At 52.1% G+C, this 21,450-nt stretch overlaps 2 protein-coding genes across 2 annotated transcripts in view; one reads left to right on the top strand and one right to left on the bottom strand.

Annotated features, from left to right (window-relative positions):
- The window catches only part of LOC119099511 (GAS2-like protein 1), a 41,798-nt gene extending 30,456 nt beyond the window's left edge, over positions 1-11,342 (top strand). The window contains exons 2-6 of the mRNA XM_037222667.1: positions 3,491-3,599; positions 5,140-5,233; positions 6,903-6,990; positions 7,385-7,560; positions 9,319-11,342. Coding sequence (XP_037078562.1) covers positions 3,537-3,599; positions 5,140-5,233; positions 6,903-6,990; positions 7,385-7,560; positions 9,319-10,058 — 1,161 coding nt within the window. The 5' untranslated portion in view covers positions 3,491-3,536 and the 3' untranslated portion in view covers positions 10,059-11,342. The remainder of the gene's footprint in view (positions 1-3,490; positions 3,600-5,139; positions 5,234-6,902; positions 6,991-7,384; positions 7,561-9,318) is intronic.
- A 1,338-nt stretch (positions 11,343-12,680) lies between these two features.
- Positions 12,681-17,609, bottom strand: RpLP2 (ribosomal protein LP2). The gene is made up of 3 exons (XM_037222668.1): positions 17,532-17,609; positions 13,161-13,338; positions 12,681-12,868 (listed from the first exon to the last, which is right to left on the bottom strand). Exons 2-3 carry the CDS (start codon positions 13,327-13,329, stop codon positions 12,714-12,716), a joined length of 324 nt encoding a protein of 107 aa, XP_037078563.1. The 5' UTR covers positions 13,330-13,338; positions 17,532-17,609; the 3' UTR covers positions 12,681-12,713.
- Between the last annotated feature and the right edge of the window lie 3,841 nt (positions 17,610-21,450).

Genomic DNA, 21,450 nt, shown 5'->3' with positions numbered 1-21,450 from the left:
TTCTCTGATTACTGTCGAGGCGTCGGCGAGTCGGAGCACCCCTCGGACACCGCTCGGCACCAGGCGACCGCGCCAGTCCACCGGCGCCGGACAATGGCCCCTTTCGTCGTCCGGAGACGCGCGATGGCCTTGCAGCGGTTACGCCCCGCTCGCGCCGGCCCGGCCGGGCGCGTGTCGTGTACCGTTCCTGCTGAGCCACTGGAACAATCAGAACACTTACAGCCGCTCGGCGGCGGCCCGCTCCGTAGCGGGACCCGCCGGCCGCCGTATTGGAAACAGTCGGCCGAGTGGAGGATCTCCGTTAGTGCAGAGGTGTGCCGCTGCGCGAGCCGGCTATAACAAGCCGCTCACGCACCGGACACGGAGCCTTACTGGCGCGGAGCTCTTTGTGATGCCTTCGCTTGCCCCGGAAGAGGCAGCGTCAGCTTCAGTTCTGATGATTCGTCATGGCGCTCAGTATGCACGGTCAGTGGAGAAGATTCACCATTCACTCGCTGTAGGGCGGGCTTTTGAGGGTTGACTCGGTCGAGTTGCCGTCGGCCGCCCCTGCGCGACTCCAAGGCCTCGCCACGACCTGACAATGGCTGACCTCGCACGTGCTCAGATCCCGTGCATGTGCCGTCTTGGCTGGGCCGAGCCGGTTCGCAAGAGCGGAGGGCAGGCGCCCCAGTCGACACTGCGGTCAGTCGTGCCGTCTCCCGCAGCGCTGGGGTTCATACCGCCATATTTGGCTTCGTCGGTGTGCCCTGTGGGGTGTGATTCAATACCCCGTATTTGGTGGCCGGGGCAACACCATCATGACCGCGCCGATCGCGATGCGGCTCAGTAAGAGATAGTTGAGTCACCAGGGCTTAGTGCCAGTGATGGTAGATGATAGTGTTCATGTTGGCTCACTCACCACCTAGATGTTGGGACACTTATAACCGTAATCAGCAATGCCTGGACCAGGTTCAGATGATTCCTGACATTCGTGTGGAACTGGAATAACCTGTCAGTCTTTCCTGGACGCGGGGAGCACATGAGAACCCCGGCACGTGGCGAATGGTTTCTTCGTCGATAGCTCCCCTGAATCGGATCGAGAAAGTGAAAGCTCTACGAACCTGAAACACGCTGACATTCTTGTAGACAACTCAGAACAAAATGCCCACAAAGAAAGCTATCCAGCAAAAGTTCTGACACGATGGCAAGTGTAGTTGTGGCCCCGCCTCCTTGGGTGTTCCACCCCCGTCGGCCGCAAGTGATCTAACGCGGCGACCGGGAGAGCCCCGAAAACTGTGCATAATCGCCCAGCCCGGACCGGGGCAGAGGCCGGTGGCTGGCCGACCGTGACCCACCCCGTGCGGCTCAGTGACCGTGGTGCCGCCACACGACCGCCAGCGCCGCAGGGGGAGCCATGGGCCCGTTGACCGCCGCACGGTGACAGCCGCGTTATAGTTTCCCGGAGCTGTCGGTGCCGGCGGGCCGGGTCGGCCGGCTGGTCGGTGGTGGCGCACTCACATCCGGTCAGGCCTGAGCAGGTGCAGACGGCGCCACCTTTTTGGCGGCTTCGATACGTGATGAGGTGGCCGGAAGCAGCCGTTCCGAGCTCCCTGGAGGGCAACGCCTCGAGCCCAACCACACAAAGGCGCAGGACGCAGGCGCGCTCACAAAGGCAGCTGCCGCGTTCACGCGTGCAGCGTGAAAAGAGCAAAACGGACCTTCGTTATGATTCACGGCGCCTGTTGGCAATTGGGAAGGATGGACCAAACGGCGGAGCGGGCAGTTTTGAATTCGGCCTAATCTGGGTTGGGCCGAGCGGTCTTCGGGAACCATTCCACCCGTACGGCATGACGTTATAACTACTGGCAAGACGTCATAGGGCATAGCCCGGGAAGGTTTACAGAGCAGCGACTGCCTACTCTTCAAGCGGACAGCAACGAGGAGTTCTTTCGGTTCATCGAGGCTTCCATTGGAAACTGATGCTAACCTGAGGTCACTGACGTGCATCTGCGTGGACTCCGGCAGCTGCTGAGAGCCACAACGTCTAGTGGCGAGAATAAAAGTCATCTATGGTCCTTTGCGCTTGCGATTTTTGACAGTCTTATGATTTTTACTTGCACGATTGTGGCAGATTGTGAGACTGACAGATTGCGACAGATTGTGATAGATCGTGGCGGGCAGGTGCGTGCTGCGACAGACCCTGGGTGGCGGTCGGCCACGGCAGCCGATGAGCCGGGGGCCGATGACGTATGGGCGGGCGGGCGCGTGGCCGCGGGCGGGGCACGTACGCGCCGGCCGCTGCCGCCGCTTCGCTCTTGACACACTGACTCCGGCCGGCGCAGAGTCAAGGACGAGCCGACTCGGACCGCTTACGAGGCGGTCGGGCCGCCCTTCCCCGGCCGGCACGTGCGGCCCGCTCTGTATGCACGAGAAGGCGCCGACGCTCACCGCGCGCGGCCAGCCGGCGACCGGGCGGTCCCATTTATGGCGCCACGCGGCACAGACAGGGCGTGACTCATGGCCGGCTCCAGCTGGGGCTGAGCAGAGGGCAAGACCGGCCCTTCGTCTCAGCCCATGAAGGGCGAGCTGGAGCGGCTCCAACTGAGGCTGAGCAGAGGGCTGGACCGGTCCTCCAACTCAGCCCACGAAGGGCGTGGTGGAGTGGCTCCAGCTGGGGCTGAGCAGAGGGCTGGACCGGTCCTCCAACTCAGACCACGAAGGGCGTGCTGGAGCGGTGCCGAGCACGGCAAGGCTTCTTTTCCGCGAGGTTCGGACGGAGGGAGATGAAATTCAGAAAGCAGGAAATATTGAAGCAGCTAATAACACGAGGGCAGTGGTCTCCTCCACAAGATACTGAATTTTGTGGTAGAAGGTCGCACTCCGGTGAGCAGAGACATGGCTGTTTACGACATAAGCCGATGTGGCGCAAATCACGAAGAGCGGACGCCCTTGCTAGCCTGGGAATGGTGCCCACGGCACGAATGTGTCGTCACTTCTCCGGCGAACTGGCAGCTGTTTCACGACCATTTTGCCCTTCGTCACTGGACATAAAGTCAAGTTTTAAGTGGATCACCATCCAGAAATGCATGAATGCATTTATATATGTATATAATATGTGTAGGAGGGCGCATAGATATCAATGATGCATGATGACCTTTATATGATGATATGATGTAGAAGCACATGCATGCATATATCCATATACATCATATGCTTATACATACAAAGAGCGAGGGAGAGGACAGCAAACGGGTAGCGCAGGAGATAACGAATCTAGATGTCCCGCGTCTCACTTGCCTGGTAACAGCGCTCCGCTATGAGTGTTGCGTGCAATTAAACATGGTCACCGTAAAATTACTACCGTCGGGTCCGATCAACCATCTCTGATGTTGTCATTACCTGCCGCTAGTCTGAGCGTGCCTTTCTGACGTATGCGACCCGTCCGTTTTAAGATCGTCCCGCTGATGCGCGGGTGTTTTGTGCACCGCCTTGACTTCGGCCCCCGTTTCAGGTGCGTGATCCTGGTGGCTCGCTGCACGTGTCCCAGCCAGTTTCCCATGATCCGAGTCTCCGAGGGCAAGTACAGGATCGGCGACAGCAAAACGCTCATCTTCGTGAGGGTGAGCGCCTGGCCAGGTCAGATGTAATCGATCTATGCAAGACCGGAAAGCCATCAGACTCAGCTACCCATTGATGAATATCGCGACAAAAATATCTGCCCATCGATACAGCGGCCACCAGTGGCTGATTTCTGTCGCATCGGCGAATAGCTCGTTGGCACGAGCCTGCAGCCAAGGCCTCGGAAATCTCACGCGCCCTCCAGTCACGTCCGGGTCGAAACTGGTCGACGATCAAACGGCATGATGCCCGCCCCACGTCTTCATGGAGTCGCTCCCAGACTTGACCGTGACCACCCGAGACCCCTGCGGGACACCAGGGCGGGCGAGGTGACGCGGCAGTGGAGCTGGTCTCCCGCAGCCGGCCCTGAGCGACTCGCCGTCTCAGCAACCCCACGGACTGACCGTGACCTCTGGTCTGTGGTGCGCGTGCAGTGCATCTCATTGACCGTCGCGGGTGGGTAGGGCCGAAACATGCTCAATGCCGTACAATCGGGGTTGACCGCGCGCGGCTAATGAGCGACGTTCGAGAGGGAGGTAGGGAGGGGGGGGGGGGGGCTGTTCACGGCAGCGCGGGCTCCTGGCGAGCCCACAGCCCGCTGCTGAGGTCGAGGCTGCCTGTGCCACATACAAGGGCTATTTGTGATGGTCCTGTCGCTGTTCTGGGAGCACGTGCCACGTTGAAAAGGGTTTGGGAAAGGTGCGAATTGCTTTACGTAGCTGCGCATTGGCTCGCTAAGATGCCTTCTGGTGTTTTCGCCTTGCTGTAGCACTTTCTTATGCCGCCTTCTGCGTTCGACATTCTATCATTTCATTTGAGTTGTCCTGTGAGACGGAGTCGCGTTTTGTTGGGATTTTCGTGACAAGTTTTGAAATTCCTCCTGCATATATGGAAAGCTCTTTCCAATCGCCTTATCATATCCCCATCATACTGCTTGACAATGGCGTAATGAGATTTGCCGCTAGCGCAATCCACTCGATGAGTAACTCTGTTGTTTAGTATCGTACAAATGCATGCGTTCCAAAACGATTATTAGAACAACTCAGGGGTCTCGTAATGATCATGTCAGCTCATTGTTTCTGGGAGGTTGTGCGTGTTGGACTGGTCTCACCCAGCACGGCCAGTTCCCTTGTTCTCCGCTGTTTTGCACCACCCCTTTTCATGCCTTCATTTTTGTCTCGTACCTGCCAGCCTGGAACGGCTCTGCTGCGCCCTGGTGGCAGCAAGCAGTGTTCCGCACGCCTGCAAGCCTTCCTTTGTACCGACCTTATGCAATGACTTGGAGAGGGTTTTGACGTGACGTGCTGCCTAATGAGCTCCTCATGACCACGGGCGCGCGACGACAGCGTGGTATTGCACTTTCCCTGCCGCGTTTTCCCCCACGTGCAACAGCTGCGCATAACGGTGCTTGGCGTGCGATGGCTCTGCAGTTACCCCCCGATTCAAGCGGCAGCGCTGTAGCTGTGCATGCCTTGATGCAAATGTGCCTTTGTGCTGGACGTGAGCACCGAGTGTTGTTGACCTTACGCTGTTCCGCCTCAGATCCTGCGGAACCATGTGATGGTTCGCGTCGGGGGCGGCTGGGACACGCTGCAGCATTACCTGGACAAGCACGACCCGTGCAGGTGTAAGGCCGGTGAGTGGCTTCCGGTTACAGTTGACACCACGCAGGACAAAGACACGCGTGTAGGCGGCACGAGCGAAGCTCACAGGTCCACTCAAGAGCCGTCGCCGCACGCAGGCGCAAACGCTCCGCGTCCGTGCGCGCGTCCCGGGAGGGTCGACCGCATGGTACTCTGGCATTGCTTGGACCCGCACGGTCGGCGAGCAGCCAGCACATGTCTGGAGCCATGAACGTTAATCCCATATCGAACTATGAATTCAAATATTGTATGGGTGTCAACGTAGATCCAAGACCTTGCAAGACTTTTAAACATATGAGATGGTGTGTCTCAAAGTGTCTGAAATGCAATTCAGATGCTTCGAATCGCTGAAGACGGTATGCTAAAATATAGGAAACACTCCTGGACCGTAAAAAGATCATTTATCCGGGACGCGTATGTACTAAAGTCTCCTGGCGAATGACGGATCCCAGAGGATCTTGAAAGACCTTTGTGGGTTAAGGCATGTGTTTTATAGGATTTTTGAAGTTCATCCTAAATCAGGTAATAATCTGTTCAATATGTTGCAGCTTGTAAACTGCAAACACGGAACCCGGCCTCTAAAACGAGGTTCCTGACTGGGTCGAATAAAATGTTGGTTATAACAAGGGTGGGCCCGGCAATGAGTCTCGAGAGCAAGTGCAAAGCAAAGTGCTAGTCAGGCTCTCACCATGTCATAGTGGAAAAATGTGTTTTTTCACTGACCTGGGTGATCGCAGCCCCATCTCTCCTTCCTTAGCATTCAATAGTGACGTGAAAGTACGAGATGTAAAACTCGAACTTATGTATATTTGTATGTGCATATTATATATGCTTGGATGTAAAGCGTCAACTTCCTAAAACGATGCAGCCTTTAATGCTGCATAACCACCCAGCTGCGCTGATTTTCACGTTACACGCATTGTTATGCATCAAATGATGCAAGTCTTCTGTCTCTGAGCCAGGTAGCAAACCGAGGCAGCCGACATTGGCTTATTTGCGCTATCTTATGGTTCCTATGAATAACTTCATCAGGCCAGAAAAACGCGGCTTTCAGTGTTTTATATGACTTTCAGTCCTTTGTGACAAAACCTATTTCGAGGCTTTCCAGGACATGGTCTCCCGCGCCTGCCCTTGCTCCTTGCTGCGATTGCCATCTCCCTGTGTAGCGCATGTCTGTTGACTTGGATCTTCGATACGTAGCAGGATTGTGACTCGCCATGTGTTCAGTTCAAATTTAACAGACTCCTGTCCTTACGCCAAACAAAAAGCGCGGTAGCGGATGGATTTCCTCACCATTATAAACCTGTGGATCCCGTTAAAACGTGTTGATCACGCTTGCAAATGAGCCCCAGATCCTAAAACCACTCAATTTTTTAGATAAATGTGATTCATCCTGTAGCAATTTTTGTTGCCGATGCAAACGATTCAAGTTTCAATGCAGACTTATGGCAAAGTGTGGCGTGGCTCCTGAGCCCAGACGGGTCTGGAATCCCGGACACAAAGACTGGATCTTGGAGTCTCTTCCCGGGCCTGACCAGCATACCGAGTTGGACGGTCCTCAATGCATTCCAATGAGCATCCCTAGTACTCCTTGTGACGAACTCACTCACTTTTGGTCTGCCTGCTTGGACTCCTGGTGAACACAGTGGTACTCTTCCTCAGGTCATCGCGCGACAGTGTCATCGAAGCTGTTCATGAAGTCGAGCCCGGGGGAGGGCGACCGCCAGTTGTCCGGGGTCACATACGAACGGTGGGTGAAAGGAGACTGAGCGCATGCACGTACACGGCTGCATTGCGACAGCCTTGCACGAACGGAGAGGGGTGGCCGAGTAACGTACCAGATGCTAGAAATACCAGGCTCTTGGCATCAGCATGCACCGTTCATACATCTTATGCTCATGTTTTATACGGTGATACTGTTTGTGACTTATTACTTCATCAACCTACCATGTCATCTATTTACAAGCTGTACGCACTAATTACATAACGCACAGGATCGGCCATCTCTGAAGACCACGGGCTGAGAAACACAGCACAGGCTTCAGGTCTGTCGCCGCAGCCATACAAAAAACACGGCGTTACTTGCACAGCGCAGGAGCGTCGACAGTGCGCTCGGTCGGCTGACGGTGTGTGCCCGCCGCCAGGAGCGGTGACGCCGACGGCGGCTCGCCGGCCCGCCAGCCCGCACGGAACCGCTCGCCGTCCGCCAAGCGTCCCTCGCTGCTGCAGTCCGAGGGCCGGCCGCACGACGACGGCTCGGCCGAGTCTGGCTACGAGCCCTCCGACGACGACCCGCGCTCGCCCGGCGACACGCCGACAGGTGCGGGCCACACGAGCCCGGGGCCCAGCTGGCTAGACGGGGCACATCTGTGGGTGGTGTGGACCTCTGGCGTTGGCTTTTTGCCCGCCTGCGGTCCCGGATGATATGCGCCGTGTATGTGCTGAATGTGCGGAGAACAAACGCGCTGTCTCAGCAACAGGTCTGGACAGGGGTGTGCACAGGATTTCGCAATGCGGGAAGGGGAGCACAACTTTAAAAAATCCATGAAAACTGACTTCATAGTCTTTATTTCCCGTGCGTTGTACAGAAGCATGCCTTGCTCCCGATCTAACTTTTTAATATTTAGAACGCTTTGACTGGATAAATTTCGGGGGTTAGAGCTTACGCTAAGATTTTATGTGCTAACTGCATTCTTAACTGCCAGCACCTATCAGCGTACATATTGCTACATGCATAGCCATAAATTTGACAGGGGGTAAGAAATACGTGCCGCGGGAGCTACTATAGACGTAAGACCATCGGCAAACAGACTTAATAGTGAAACGCAGGCTGCTCCATTATTACATGACGTGTTATGTCTACTGCTGGTGAGGGTGCTTGGGTTGGCGCAGAGCTCGTCACATCTGTCTCACTGTCGAGCGGGGCTCCTTCCTAGTGCTTCCACGGTAGTTCTACTGCTGGTGAGGGTGCTTGGGTTGGCGCAGAGCCCCTCACATGTCTCACTGTTGAGCGGGGCTCATTCCGAGTGCGTCCACGGTAGTTCTACTGCTGGTGAGGGTGCTTGGGTTGACGCAGAGCTCGTCACATCTGTCTCACTGTCGAGCGGGACTCCTTCCGAGTGCGTCCACGGTAGTTCTACTGCTGGTGAGGGTGCTTGGGTTGACGCAGAGCTCGTCACATCTGTCTCACTGTCCAGCGGGGCTCATTCCGAGTGCGTCCACGGTAGTTCTACTTCTGTTGAGGGTGCTTGGGTTGGCGCAGGGCTCGCCACATCTGTCTCACTGTCGAGCGGGGCAGTGAGACAGATGTGACGACCTTCCTTGACCTTCCTAGTGCTTCCACGGTAGTTCTACTGTTGGTGAGGGTGCTTGGGTTGGCGCAGAGCTCGTCACATCTGTCTCACTGTCGAGCGGGGCTCCTTCCTAGTGCTTCCACGGTAGTTCTACTGCTGGTGAGGGTGCTGGGTTGGCGCAGAGCTCGCCACATCTGTCTCACTGTCGAGCGGGGCCCCTTCTGAGTGCGGTCACGGTGGCCCTTCTTCAGCTAACGTTATAAGACAGGGACCTAATTTGGTACCACATCTGAAACACACGAAAACCATGGGACGAACAGGCAGAAGCGTAAATCCCTGGTTTGCCGTCAGTGTTATCTCAATAGCCGTGAATTTTCACTTAAGATATATTTTGCGTCATCAGCATGCTTTTAGTCATTTCACGTTTCGGTCACTTCATGATTTGCTTCGATGGGATGAAAGACGGGAAAATGGGATGAAATACGGAAAAATATGTTCATCATCTATCAGGCCCTTTTTCTTTTCTTTCCCTTCTTTGCCTGACGTCCAACACGGATTTATTTATCATGGTTCCGTCTTTCAAGGACAGGAAGTTATACGTCGTGTTTCGGAGCAGCGTAAGTGGGGCTTTTCGCCCGTGGAGGACAGAACTGTGTTCAAAACCCAGCGCCGCCGTTCGGACACCAGGCGGAACCTGAGTGGTAGGCAGCAGGACCTGAGCGGCACGTGGCGGTACCTGGGCGGTACACGGTGATACCTGAGCCGAACCTCCGCACCTCCGGCAGGTCCGCCCGGCTGGAGCCCCTCCGCCAGCGACTATGTGGAGCGTGTGGCGCCTCTCCGCTCGCCTACCACTCCCACGGGCCGGTCGGCCGGCGCCACGCCACCAAGCGGCAAGGCGGCCAAGACTCGGCACCCGCTAATCGCCTCGGCCCTCCGCGGCCTTAAGAACCTGCGGCCGGCCAAGGCGGGCGGCGGCGTCACCTCCCCGAGCGGCGGCGGCCTGCTGGCGCCGCCCGAGGAGACGCCGGGCCGCCGCCTGTCGGTAGACAGCGGCCGCAGCTCTATGCGCGTCAGCCGATCCAGCCAGGGACGCGCTTCCCGCAGCGGCCAGCACACCTGGAGCGGTGGCCAGCGCGCACGCGAGCGGCCCGCTCTGTCGGCCGACACCTTCCGCCGGCCGGGCGCCGGAGGCGGAGGGCCCGGCCGCGCCACGTCGGCCTCGCCAGGTCCTCGGCGGCGCGCCTCCCAGCAGCCAGCAACGATGGGGCGGCCGCGCCAGGGCGGCATCCTGGACCGGCTGATGGACGCGCCAGATCTGGACGACGACGACAAGGTGCTGCAGCGGATGGAGGAGCTGCTGCGCCAGTACCGGCCGCACCTGGAGCCGGCTGCCGCCGAGGCCGAGATGGCGCCACTGTCGCCTCGCGTCACGCCCCGCAAGGAGAGCCAGGGTGCGGCCAAAACGCGCATTCCGGCGCCGACCTTCTTTCAGCCCCGTGTGGCGTCCGAGCAGCTGCCTTGAGAAGGTGCCCTGCTGCAGGCCGGAGCTCCGGCTCGGCCGCCCGTGTGACTCAGAGCCGCGCGAGCTCATGGTGATGACGGGACAGGCACGCTACTGACGCTGAACGGCAGCAGGCTCTACGTCAGCGTTGCTTACACGCGGGTGAAATGAATTATCGTGTAACCAGTAAGAGGCCTGGTGAATTTTGATTTGATTCGACAACTGTTGCCAGAATTCCCGGCTTCCCGAGAGACGGTTGACAAGGCTGCAGTTGCTGCCGTGTGGGTAATATTAACTCGCATTTTGTGAACACGTTCTTGTCAGCGGCGCTACGTTTTCAGCAAGAGTCGCTGAACGATGTGCAACGGGCTATTCCTGGTCGATAATATCCAGTGCGGTGCTCGTGGATGGTAAAGCAATGTGCATTATATACTGCAAGCCGCAGCAGTGATCATCGCGCAGACCTTGTAAATTAGTGGCAGCGGCAGCGGTGACATGCATTCCGAACATAGTGTGTTGGAATCCTTGCTGCACGCTCAATCCAAATGATTGAACGCTTCGCATCGTGATGAATGAAATAAGTGTCTTTTCAGTGCGCTCGGCTTGGAGGCCGCAATGCCAGCCCTCCCTGTCACGCGCTTTTTCTCGACGTCTAGGTGGAGCATGTATAGATGCAGCAAAACATGCCTAGTGGTTATACGAAACCCCTCTTAAGTACTGTTCGGCGGTGTACGAAATGCTCTGACGTGCCCCAGCGATAGCACATGGAACATTTCGTCTGAAGCCATCGACGAACAGCTCGGATCAATAGTCGCTAGTTGCGCGTGCCGGGAACTCCCACGTTCTTTGGAGCCACACCTAGATATTTATTGTGCGCTCTGAATACCTGTGTCGATTTCCTGCTGTTCTAGGGTATGAGGCACAACTCCTATAGCGCAATGCGGGTACGAGATGAGCAAGCTAGCGCTGCCAGAGTCCGGTAATTATCTGGCACAACTGCCCTCTTTGCCGGCGTTTCGACCGGGGCAGACCATGCGTGGGCGCGGGCGGACGCTGCAGCCGCTTGTTTAGGGTCGACGCCCACACCGGCAGCGGTGCCTTCTTTGGACCTGAGACCAGTCAAGGATGAAACGGCGCTTCGCCATCTGTCCCTATCCCTTCTGATCCTTAATGGCTTCTCTTTCAGCAGAGCACGACTGTTTCTAATGCTTTCAAGAATTGCCATGGCTGAGCACCGAGTGCGAATCCTTGTAGTGTGAACCCAATAAAGGCTCTGAGCGATTGAGGTTCTGATCCAACGCCTTCGCCAGGCCGACGGTTGCACGCACCCACCGCATATCTGAAGCAAGTGGGGGTAGAATCAGTCAGATCATGTTCAGAAGGCGAAAGCAGCGTAACAGCCGGCGAGGAACAAACCGAACAACGGAGGTGTCCCACAGAAGACAAGAACAAGGCAGGGAAGCCTCCAGTCACCAGCACATGGCGTCAGCGTCACCCATTTCACGCGATGACGCATGCTCGATGCGTGCTGCATTGCTGTATGGCGGCGACACTTCGCTTGCATAAATTAGTGTTTCCAGTGGCTGGCGCACTTAACGCTAGTTCAGAACCCGCCGCCAGGTGGCGGTGACCGCCAGAGGTCGGTGCCGCTCAACGTGCCTCCGGATATATCTGGGGAGCGGCGGCTCCCGCTGGTGGGCCCGGCCTGAGAGCTCTCCCGGCCAGGGGCGGCCACTTTAGAGGAATGGAATGAAGGACAGCGAATGATAGCACGGCCGGACTTACGCTTCTGGGGGCCTCCGGTAGGGCCCAGCCCGCACACAGGCCGCCTTCAGTGTGTTTGTGCCCTTCCCTCCCAAGTTTCACTGTCAATAGGTCTCAGTGCAAGAAACTCGGAAACGAAAGGCTGTGGAAAGGGCGGAAATGAAAGGTCACGGGAAGGTCGGAAATGGAAGGTCTTGGGAGAGTCGGAAATGAAAGGCATTGGGAAGGTGAGAAATAAAAGGTTTTGGGAAGGTCGGAAATAAAAGGCCCTGAGAAGGTAGGAAATGAAAGATCTTGGGAATGCCCTTCATAAAATAGAAGATATCATTATAGTCTGTCCACTTTTAAGCTATATCACCGCACACGAGTGTACTTCTAGCTAAAACACGGTTCATGAATCGTCTTTCTCGCTACATCACCGCTCACGAGTCGACTTTCTCGCCACACCACCGCTCATGAACTCACTTTCTAGCTGACCCTATCACGGATCCACTTCGTTACATAGGCGTTCAAAGACCTATGCAAGCGTACAAAAAAGTGCACTACTTAGCTCTCTTTTTAACCGCGGAACTTCCTCATGCCATCAATGTTTGGTTGGCTTGACGCCGCACCCGCCCACGGCCACATTGTCCGAACCATTTCACTGCAAAATCGCTTGGACAGCAAATACCCACCCGAAGCCTGCCCCTCCTGAAGACTTGCGGCACGCATATTAATTGGAACATGACCACTGCTAGCCTTTGACACAATGTTCAACAGGCTGCGCTCAATTCACACCCACCTTGCATTAAAAGGTTTCACAATGATGCTCACTGTACGTAAGAAAGTTATCAGGCATGCCCGCCAGTTTCGTGCCACTAGCAAGGAAAACACTTTAGCTCCTTGAGCGGTCAGTTGTGTATTAGCAGGACACTAGTCGAACAGACCGAAGCCCATGTCGTCGTCCTCCGACTCCGGTTCGGGCTCGGGCTTCTTCTCCTCCTTGGCGGCGGCCGGGGCGGCGGCGGCGGCCGGGGCGGCAGCGGCGGCCGCGCCGCCGGCCGGCACCGACGCCAACTTGGTGAGGCCTAGCAAGAACAGCGGTCAGGTCAGCACGAGGCGCGACAGCTCGGTGGCCGCGGCACAAAGACACAGCCGACCATGGGGTACTTCTGAGGCGATTACAGGCGACGCTTTGCGTAGTCATGTCGGACCTGAGAGCAGCTAATTCGTACACCACTTCAAAGCAATCACTGTCAGTGCTCAAAACGTGCCACAAGTAGCACCATAACCCACATGACAAACTCACGTCACAATCCCCCCCCCCCCCCCCCTCCGACCACTTCAACTATAGGATGGGGCAAGGAGCGGGCTCCTTACCGCTGGCGATGACGTCATCGGCCTTCTTGCCAGCCATCTGGCTCACCACCTGCTCGGCGCGCTTGTCGTCGCACTCGATGCCAACCGAGCCCAGGATCTTTTTGATGTCCTCCTTGCTTGGGTTCTTGCCGCTCTGGGCGCCCAACAGGTATGCAGCCACGTAACGCATGCTTATGCACTGAAACACAAGGCAACCAAAAATGCTCAAAAGATGGGAATGGAATGGAAGAATGGTTAGGCACTGGGTCAACCAGCGGACTTGTCCAGTTTGACCATATCTTTGATGATCCCTATATTGCTAAGGGCAGTTCAGGTAAGTATGCTACTGGTATGGCAGCAGATAGAAGACAGATGGAGGTCATGTACCTGCTTGGAGACTAGCCTCAGGTATCAGACTAAGTGCTGGAAATATATATGTTTCCTAATATAATGCATACCAGATTTTGTACTCTAGGATTGTGACTGGGTAGAATGAAATACCTTGTATAGCACCACAAGAGCAAAAAACAGCTTTTGGAAGGACTAATTTTCCTCTATTCTGGGACAAAATGGAACAAGAAGGTCCCACAGCTTGGGACTTGCTGCTTCCACCACAAGCCATGTATTGGCATCTGCAAGGGCACAACCCTGCATCCACCTGACTTGGATGCCCAACAGCTAGAAGTCTGTGTCATGACCTAGTCATCCAACAGATTACGCACGGAAATGTGGAAACCAAAGTGTATGTATGTTGACTGGAATCGCCTTTGAGCAACGCTGGGGAGTTAAACAAAAAGCAGAATCACACCTGTCTGTAAACTAAGAAAGCTCTTGCTTCCTATGCCCTATGCAGACCCACTCATAACTGAATGTGATTTAGGTTATCATCGACAACAAACCACACTTACTGCAAAGGGTGCAATGGATGGTGACAATGAACTGCACAACCAATCACCTACAACAGAGCAACACCTACTTGCTCTCCACCATGGTCACATGGCAATGTGAATAGGGAAATAACAATAAGCACACCAATGAATTTACATATGTATTTCCACCATGGTCTCATGGCAATGTGAATAAGGAAATAGGAATACACACACCAATGAATTGCAGTACATATCATACTTTGCACTGCTGTCAGTTTAAGTGCACAAAAATCCATCCATACCTGTATCATCCACCAGAGACAGCAGTGAATAACTGTTGTTCCTTTTAACCCGCATTGTGTCTGTCTGGCACTGTATTTGTGTCATCTCAGTAAATCGGTTCAGTGCTGCCTGTCTCAATTGGCCGGCTGTTCCATGCTGTATAGGTTAAGACTGTGTCATTTGTGTCATGTTTCATACTGATGTTTTCTTTTATTTCAATTGCTTTTACATGAATTGCTGTGTGTGAAACATGGCCATTCTATTGAGGACCATCCATCGTACTGTTACCCCCCAATGATAAGCTAAATAGCAGTGCAAAGACTCACAGCATATGCAAAATTTTGTGCCTGAGTTTAAAAAATTTGTACTTCAATACCAAGCTTTTTTGAATTTCCAATACTGCTCAGACCAGCAATGTGCCATGGTTGACCACTCACACAATATGGCTTTTATGCTGTTTCAACTGAATGATGCATAATGCCATTATTGTAACAGTAGAATGATGTCTCAGAGACTAATTGTTCCAATATTTGGCCACTTGGGTGGCGGAATGTCAATATTTTTCATGCCATAAAGCCCTGGCTTTGGGCTCACTGCCTGTGGCCCCTCCCCTTGCTCAAAATCAGCCAATCAGCATCCAACCAGGTGGCTGTCAACCTAGTATCTATGCACCTCAGGCTTGACAAATAGGCTGAGCAGGCCAGATGTCTTTGCCAGGGTCAAAGGGCAACAGATAAGCACCAATGAATTGAGTGCAGGGACCACAGGAGAGCCAGGATTCTGGTAGCATGAAATCATATTTACAACCTGGACATACAAACTGAATGAAATTGGGAGCACTGCTGGAACTGAGACTTAACCAGGATTGGAGTCAACTAGAATACAAAGCCATGAGGGCTAAAATGGAATTTGGAATGGGAAAAGTGAAAAACTAGCATTGTACATACCAAACTGGAAAGGACACTTTCATTGGGAAAGATATTGCCAGGATGCTGAGTGACTGATGACTTCTCACTTCCATATGCCAGTATGTCAACAATTACAAATGGAGTATTTGTTGCTGTATAAACTAATAAGCAATATGGATAACATGTTGCACACAATGCAGCAAATAACTCTGGGACCAGCATTGCACGAGGTGCAATACACATTTGGAAGGGTTCTGTAGTGATTTCAAACGAGTCATTAACCAACATACCGATCAATGTATCTGGAGTGGGTGGCCATAGGCTTACATTATTAGCCCCTGACAAGGACTGCCTGTGGCCTATGGTAACAACTGTGCTAACATGTGACTTCACCAGGCAAAACAAATCATGCTCACCTTCAAAGCAAAAAGCACACCCATCCAGCAAAATGCCAAACTCACAGTCACAACAATGGCAACTCAAATTTGTGATAGCCAAAAAGAAATGTGAAAATTGTAAATAATTGTGAAACTATAACAAGCCATAGAATCCAAAGGAAAAAATTACAAATGCTGGACATGGTATGGAACAGGCTGTCACATGGTGTGCCCCTCCCCATGACTCTTAAAGATTGCAGCAATCATGCCAAAATCATAACCAATACCAGCAAGGCTTGAACATTTTCAAATTGCCCTGCATGAGCATTGATAAATATTATGATAAATACCAATATCATACTAACCATAATTATAAATTAAGGTTATGTATAAGCTAAGAAGTTCTATCAACTACATACCAATTGCACTTGGGGCAGTGCTCCTTAAATACCCACCATATTTGCAATTGCCCCAAATCTGCCTCACTGCAGCAGGTACAAACAGCCTAAATCCCCTTGAAAGAGCTATTTGAACCAAGCGGGTGACAATCTGACAATCCCCAAACCACTGTGCCATTCTGCATACAATTTCATCCACTGCATCAAGACACTAGTGCCACCAGCAAATTAGATCTTGGTAATGCATGCATCAAACACAAGGCAGGCCATATTATGTTCAATGTACACTTTTGACTAACCAACAATTTTCAGAACAACTTTATCTCAAAGCACCTATACAATGCCCCAATTACATGATAACACCCTAGCCTGATGTTAATCTTGGCTATGTGTCAAATCCTGATCACTCATATTTCAGACATCCACCCACTATAAAATGCAAGGATCTTGATCATAACAGCAGAAAAACATCTTCAACTCATAGCATCATGTTGACACATCAAGGCCAGCTTCTGCCTTTCAATGTGCACCTTTGCCAACTTTCCATCAACTAGCCAATATAACAGCTTAACATGTCTTTAAAGGAAATAGACATAAAGTGCTTCACTCTGTGCAGCATCTCAATTGAGCAGGTAAGCTTGAAACATGACAATAATGCATCAAAACTCAATCTAAAATGACTGACCTTCATGGAGCATAGCATACCCCCACTCCTGCAACTACCCATTATTATACTTGTCATCCCCTGTCAAATCCCAAACAACCCAACACCATTTTCACCAATTGTTGTGTAATATAATCATATTGCTATATCAGATAACTACCCTACTAATGCATCATGTTGTAATGGCGCCAGTGTCACAACTGCTGTGTGTTTGCAGCAGTTGGATGTTTGGTATTGTAATTGGTTAGGTCCCCAGGTAACAGTATAGATGACCTGTTTTACAATTAATTATATGTTCTGCCTTAAAAACAATGATTGATGTACAATGCTCTTTTGTAACATGAGACAGGAAAATACACCCTGACCTAGATTAGATTAGGTCAGGCTAGTCATTGCTATGCTCTGGACTGTTCTGGCCTATTTCATGAACAGCACTCCTCACAAAAGAAACATAATTCATTGCATTATTATTGCTACCTTGGCCCTGTACATTTCCATGGTTCATGAAAAGCAGTGATATTATAACCACGCCACGATAACGCAGCAACGGCGCAGGGGGTTCAAGGCGGCAGAGTGTGTAAGGTGCGTGGGATATCGCTGTCGTAGTTATTCAAATCCGATGGAAGGAGCATGAATCCACCTGTTATGATTATTTCCGATATTTTCCGCCTTAAACACGACAAATGATGTACAATGCTCTTTTCTAACATTAGGTCCCAATGTATATCTACACCCTGTTACCTGATGCAAAGGTACAAGCGCGGCAGAGCTGGTCCAGCCTGCACACAAAAACGTTGCGAACGCATATGCATGCAGCCAAAAGCGACGAAGCGAACTCCTTAACCTATCAACAAATTCAAACCAATTCTGAGACCGGTGGTTAGTACTACCAACCTTTTAAGTCCCGAGGACACGAAACGTGTACTGCAGCGCACTAAAACCTTGGTGGGAAGGAACACGCCATAGCTGTCTTTTGTTAAAACTATTCACAAAACGGAGTTTTGCTAAAAGCTATTTCGGCGTAAAAAAACTAAAGTCACGCCCTGTATAGATTTTGACAAATATTTTGAAGTATTTTTGTAAATATCACTGTTAATGAAATTTTGTGATACCAATTGCACCAATCCTTACCCTTAGTCACCTCGCGCTTTTATTCCAGCACATGATATATTACATACATGCATATGATACATACATACATATGCTATATATATATTGCATACATACATATGATACATTCCAGCATATACCGCACTCCTGGACCGCGATTTATCAGGCGAAACGGGCATATGAAGCAGGCGCGTAAGTGCTCTGAAATCCGAAACGGCTTGTCTGATTATTGACCTATACAAGTCTTTTATAGGTCAATGTGTCCGATCGCCTTGAAAAATTCACCAGTCGAATCCGTGCGTTGAAGTAAATCTCGACAGGCAATATCGAGAGCTGATCTGAGGTCAAACACCTCGAAAACGCGAGGCGAAAAGTCCGTCGTCAAATTCACAGTCCAAAAATCCTTACAGACAGCCTCTAGCTCAGAACCTACTCATCGATCATTGTGAAATCTTCACCATTGGATATATCATATTTGATTCCCTCTAACAGCTCCGAATTTGGTGACACTAGGTCAAGTCAAAAGTCAAATTTCTCAAAGTCCAAAATTTTTGCTTGCGGACTAATTAGGGCTCAGAATCCACCACGGCGATAGCTGCCAAACCTTGCAGTTCAGTATGTCATTTGCCTTAGTTCTGTGCTGAAGCTGCAAGTGTGGTGCCATGTATAATCATGTCTTTCCATCATTCTTGTTCCCGGGAAAAAGTGCCGCTTGGTTAGACTGACCTTACGAGGTAGAATTTCTCCTTAGGGAATTGTTGTGCTTAAGATGACGCGCTGAATTGTGCATGGTATCGCCACGGTTAACACTTCCGTTAAGGGGAGATCCAACCTTATAAGGGCAGCCTAACCAAGCTATACTTTTTCTTGGAAACAAACATAAAGGAAAAGACATAATTATAAATGGCACCATACTTGTAGCTTCAACCGAGAATTAGGGTAAATGGCGTACTGAATAGTAAGGTTTGGCAGGTATCCACGTGGTAGATTCTGAGCTATAACAAGTCTGCAAGCAATAATTTTTGACTTTGTGAAATTTGACGACTTTTGACCTGACCTAGGATCACCAAATTTTGAACTGCTAGAGGACATCAGGTATGGAGCTTCCAATAGTGAAGGTTTCGCAGTGATCGGCCAGTAGGCCCTGTGATCTGAGCTGTTTGCATTTGTATGTAAAATGTCCCTTCGCGTTTCCGAGGTATTTGACCTCGGGTCATGTCTCAATATTGCCTTCCCATGACTCATCTCAATGCACAGCATCGGTTGGTGAATGTTTCAAGGCGGTCGGACGAGCCGTTTCGGAAAACTCGTGTCTGTGTTATACGCCGGTTTTTCGACCCTGCCGATCTGTCGTCACCATTATCTCAGGGGCATATCCAGGATTTCGTCAAGGGGGAAGGGCACACAACATTGTGGGCCCCGCTAGAGTTTGGGGTCCCTCTAAAAATTATCTGTGCATTCTGGCCACTTTGTTTTAAGATCTACAGTGTGTAACACACTTCCACACTTCCACACTTCCACACACTTCCACACACTTCCACACACTTCCACACACTTCCACACACACACACACACACTTCCACACACACACACACCACACACACACACACACACACACACACACACACACACGCACGCACGCACGCACGCACGCACGCACGCACGCACGCACGCACGCACGCACGCACGCACGCACACACACACACACACACACACACACACACACACACACACACACACGCACGAACGCACCCACGCACGCACGTACGCATGCACGCGCACAGCGGTCCTTCATTATCCCAGGAACACAGATCAATGCAAAGGGTTCTCTGACTGACAGTTACGGGCCCCAGAATACCCCCGGCATTTGCAGAAGGCTCTAGGCCTCCACAGGGCAGACTGTTCGAAATTTGTGGTCGTTTATCGGCTGGCGGGCTCTCATTGTCTCCAGGGGCCCCTATCGGCGCAATAGACTCTCCGATGGACATTTGCGGACCGGGATCCCTTGAAACCACCTCTAGTCAAGCTTATTGGGCCCTTGATCATCGGTACCGAGGATCCCTAAGGGCCCGCCTGGACCGAAGGGAGACATGTGTGCACCCCTCCCCTGTTCGGCCTACGCACCGTCTACAGCTTAAGATCGGCCCGTCTGAGGTCTGAAAAGAGCCCATGTTCAGACAAGAAGCACCCATGTAAGTTCAGGCGATGAGGGCCGGTATGTCTGTTAGACCCCTTCAGTGACATACAGTCGGTTCCATGGCAGGATGCCCAAAGAGGGACAGCGCCAGAGCCGGTGATTTACATTGGTCGAGGCCCTTCAGTGCCTAACAAGGGCCATGCGCTGGCAAGGGGCCCCAAACCTGCCAGAGTCGAGGAGGCCCGAAGAACCCCTCACCAGGCCCGATGGTCAACGGCTCGGTTGCAAGGGTCTGGGAGGACGAAGGAAAAATTACCTGGCTAATTACCTGGCTACCTGGCTATTTACACGTGAAATTTGGTCTAATTGGAAGAGTTTTCATCTAAGCAACAATAGTAGTCATGCTGGGCCGGATCCAAAGAGGGAGGGGAAGGGGAGCAATGGGAACCCAGGCCCGTTCTGGTCGGAAGGGAAATACGCCCCCCGAGAGGCCGCCTTAGGGCGTCGAAGACACTCACACCTGGGCACAACTCAACAGTGGGGAGGGGGGGGGGGGGGGGCATCGGCACTCATAAAACAATCCAAACTTGGCACCCGTGTACTTAGCCCTGAAATATATACGCAATCGGTTGTAAGCAAATGTACGCACGGTAAAAAAAAAAATGGCATGGCAAAAGGTTTATAAGCAAAAGTTCCTTCGACAAAGTTCGTGAACAAATGTTTGGTTGTATGTATATGTGTATGTTCGTTCGCATCGTGTAAAATTCGTGTGGGAACTGTTCGTATCGATGTAAGTTCGTCAGAACAAAAGTTCGTATAGAGAAAGTTCGTATACACAAAGTACGTACGCTTTTTTCGCATGCAGCTGAACTTACGCAAATGTTCGAGCGAACAAAGTCGGTTAAAACATAAGCACGCAAATGTTCGTGAGCGGTAAAGGCGTATGATCGCCGGGCCGGAGGATAAAATCTAGTTACCGAGAATGAACTACGTTCCTGATGGGAGTGTTTCAGAATAGATCAGCGACCAGGATACTAAATCAAGCACCGGTAGTTCTTAAATTGCGCTGAAATTTGGTTTCCGGGGATGAGCTCAGGTACAAATTTGAATGAGCTGTGTTTAACTCCAGCTGGCGTACGGTTTAAAAATGATGCTCTCAGGCAATGTCGGAGCGCGTGTGAATATAACCATCATCTTAAGGGCGCATCAAAGCGGGTCTTGCTGGTACGTCATCCTCTATAGAATCAAATTCGCTTCACAGAAGCAATCGTGTAGCAGGTGTCATTGACGCGTCCGTTCGTCGTTTTTCACTGGCGAGCTGACTCGTAGCTTCCGTCAGCTGGCTTGGGTGGCGCGCTCAAGACCTTCCTGCGAAGTCATGAACAGAAGCATTGTCAGGGTGAGAGATAACTGAGGAGAACGACAAACTCGGCGGGTTATCTGCAGCAAACATGCTTTAGAATCATGTTGCAAAACCTTAATTGATGCGTGTTCATTTGCTGGTTGTCTCAGAGCGTAAATTTCATTTTGCGAAGAGTTAGGTTAGTCATATTACCTGACCTGACC

The sequence above is a fragment of the Pollicipes pollicipes genome, unplaced genomic scaffold, assembly GCF_011947565.3.
Source record: "Pollicipes pollicipes isolate AB1234 unplaced genomic scaffold, Ppol_2.1 Scaffold_4740;HRSCAF=5597_pilon_pilon_pilon, whole genome shotgun sequence".
Classification (NCBI taxonomy): domain Eukaryota; kingdom Metazoa; phylum Arthropoda; class Thecostraca; order Pollicipedomorpha; family Pollicipedidae; genus Pollicipes; species Pollicipes pollicipes.
Note: the sequence above shows the minus strand (reverse complement) of the source record. Positions and strands in the feature narration are given on the sequence as shown.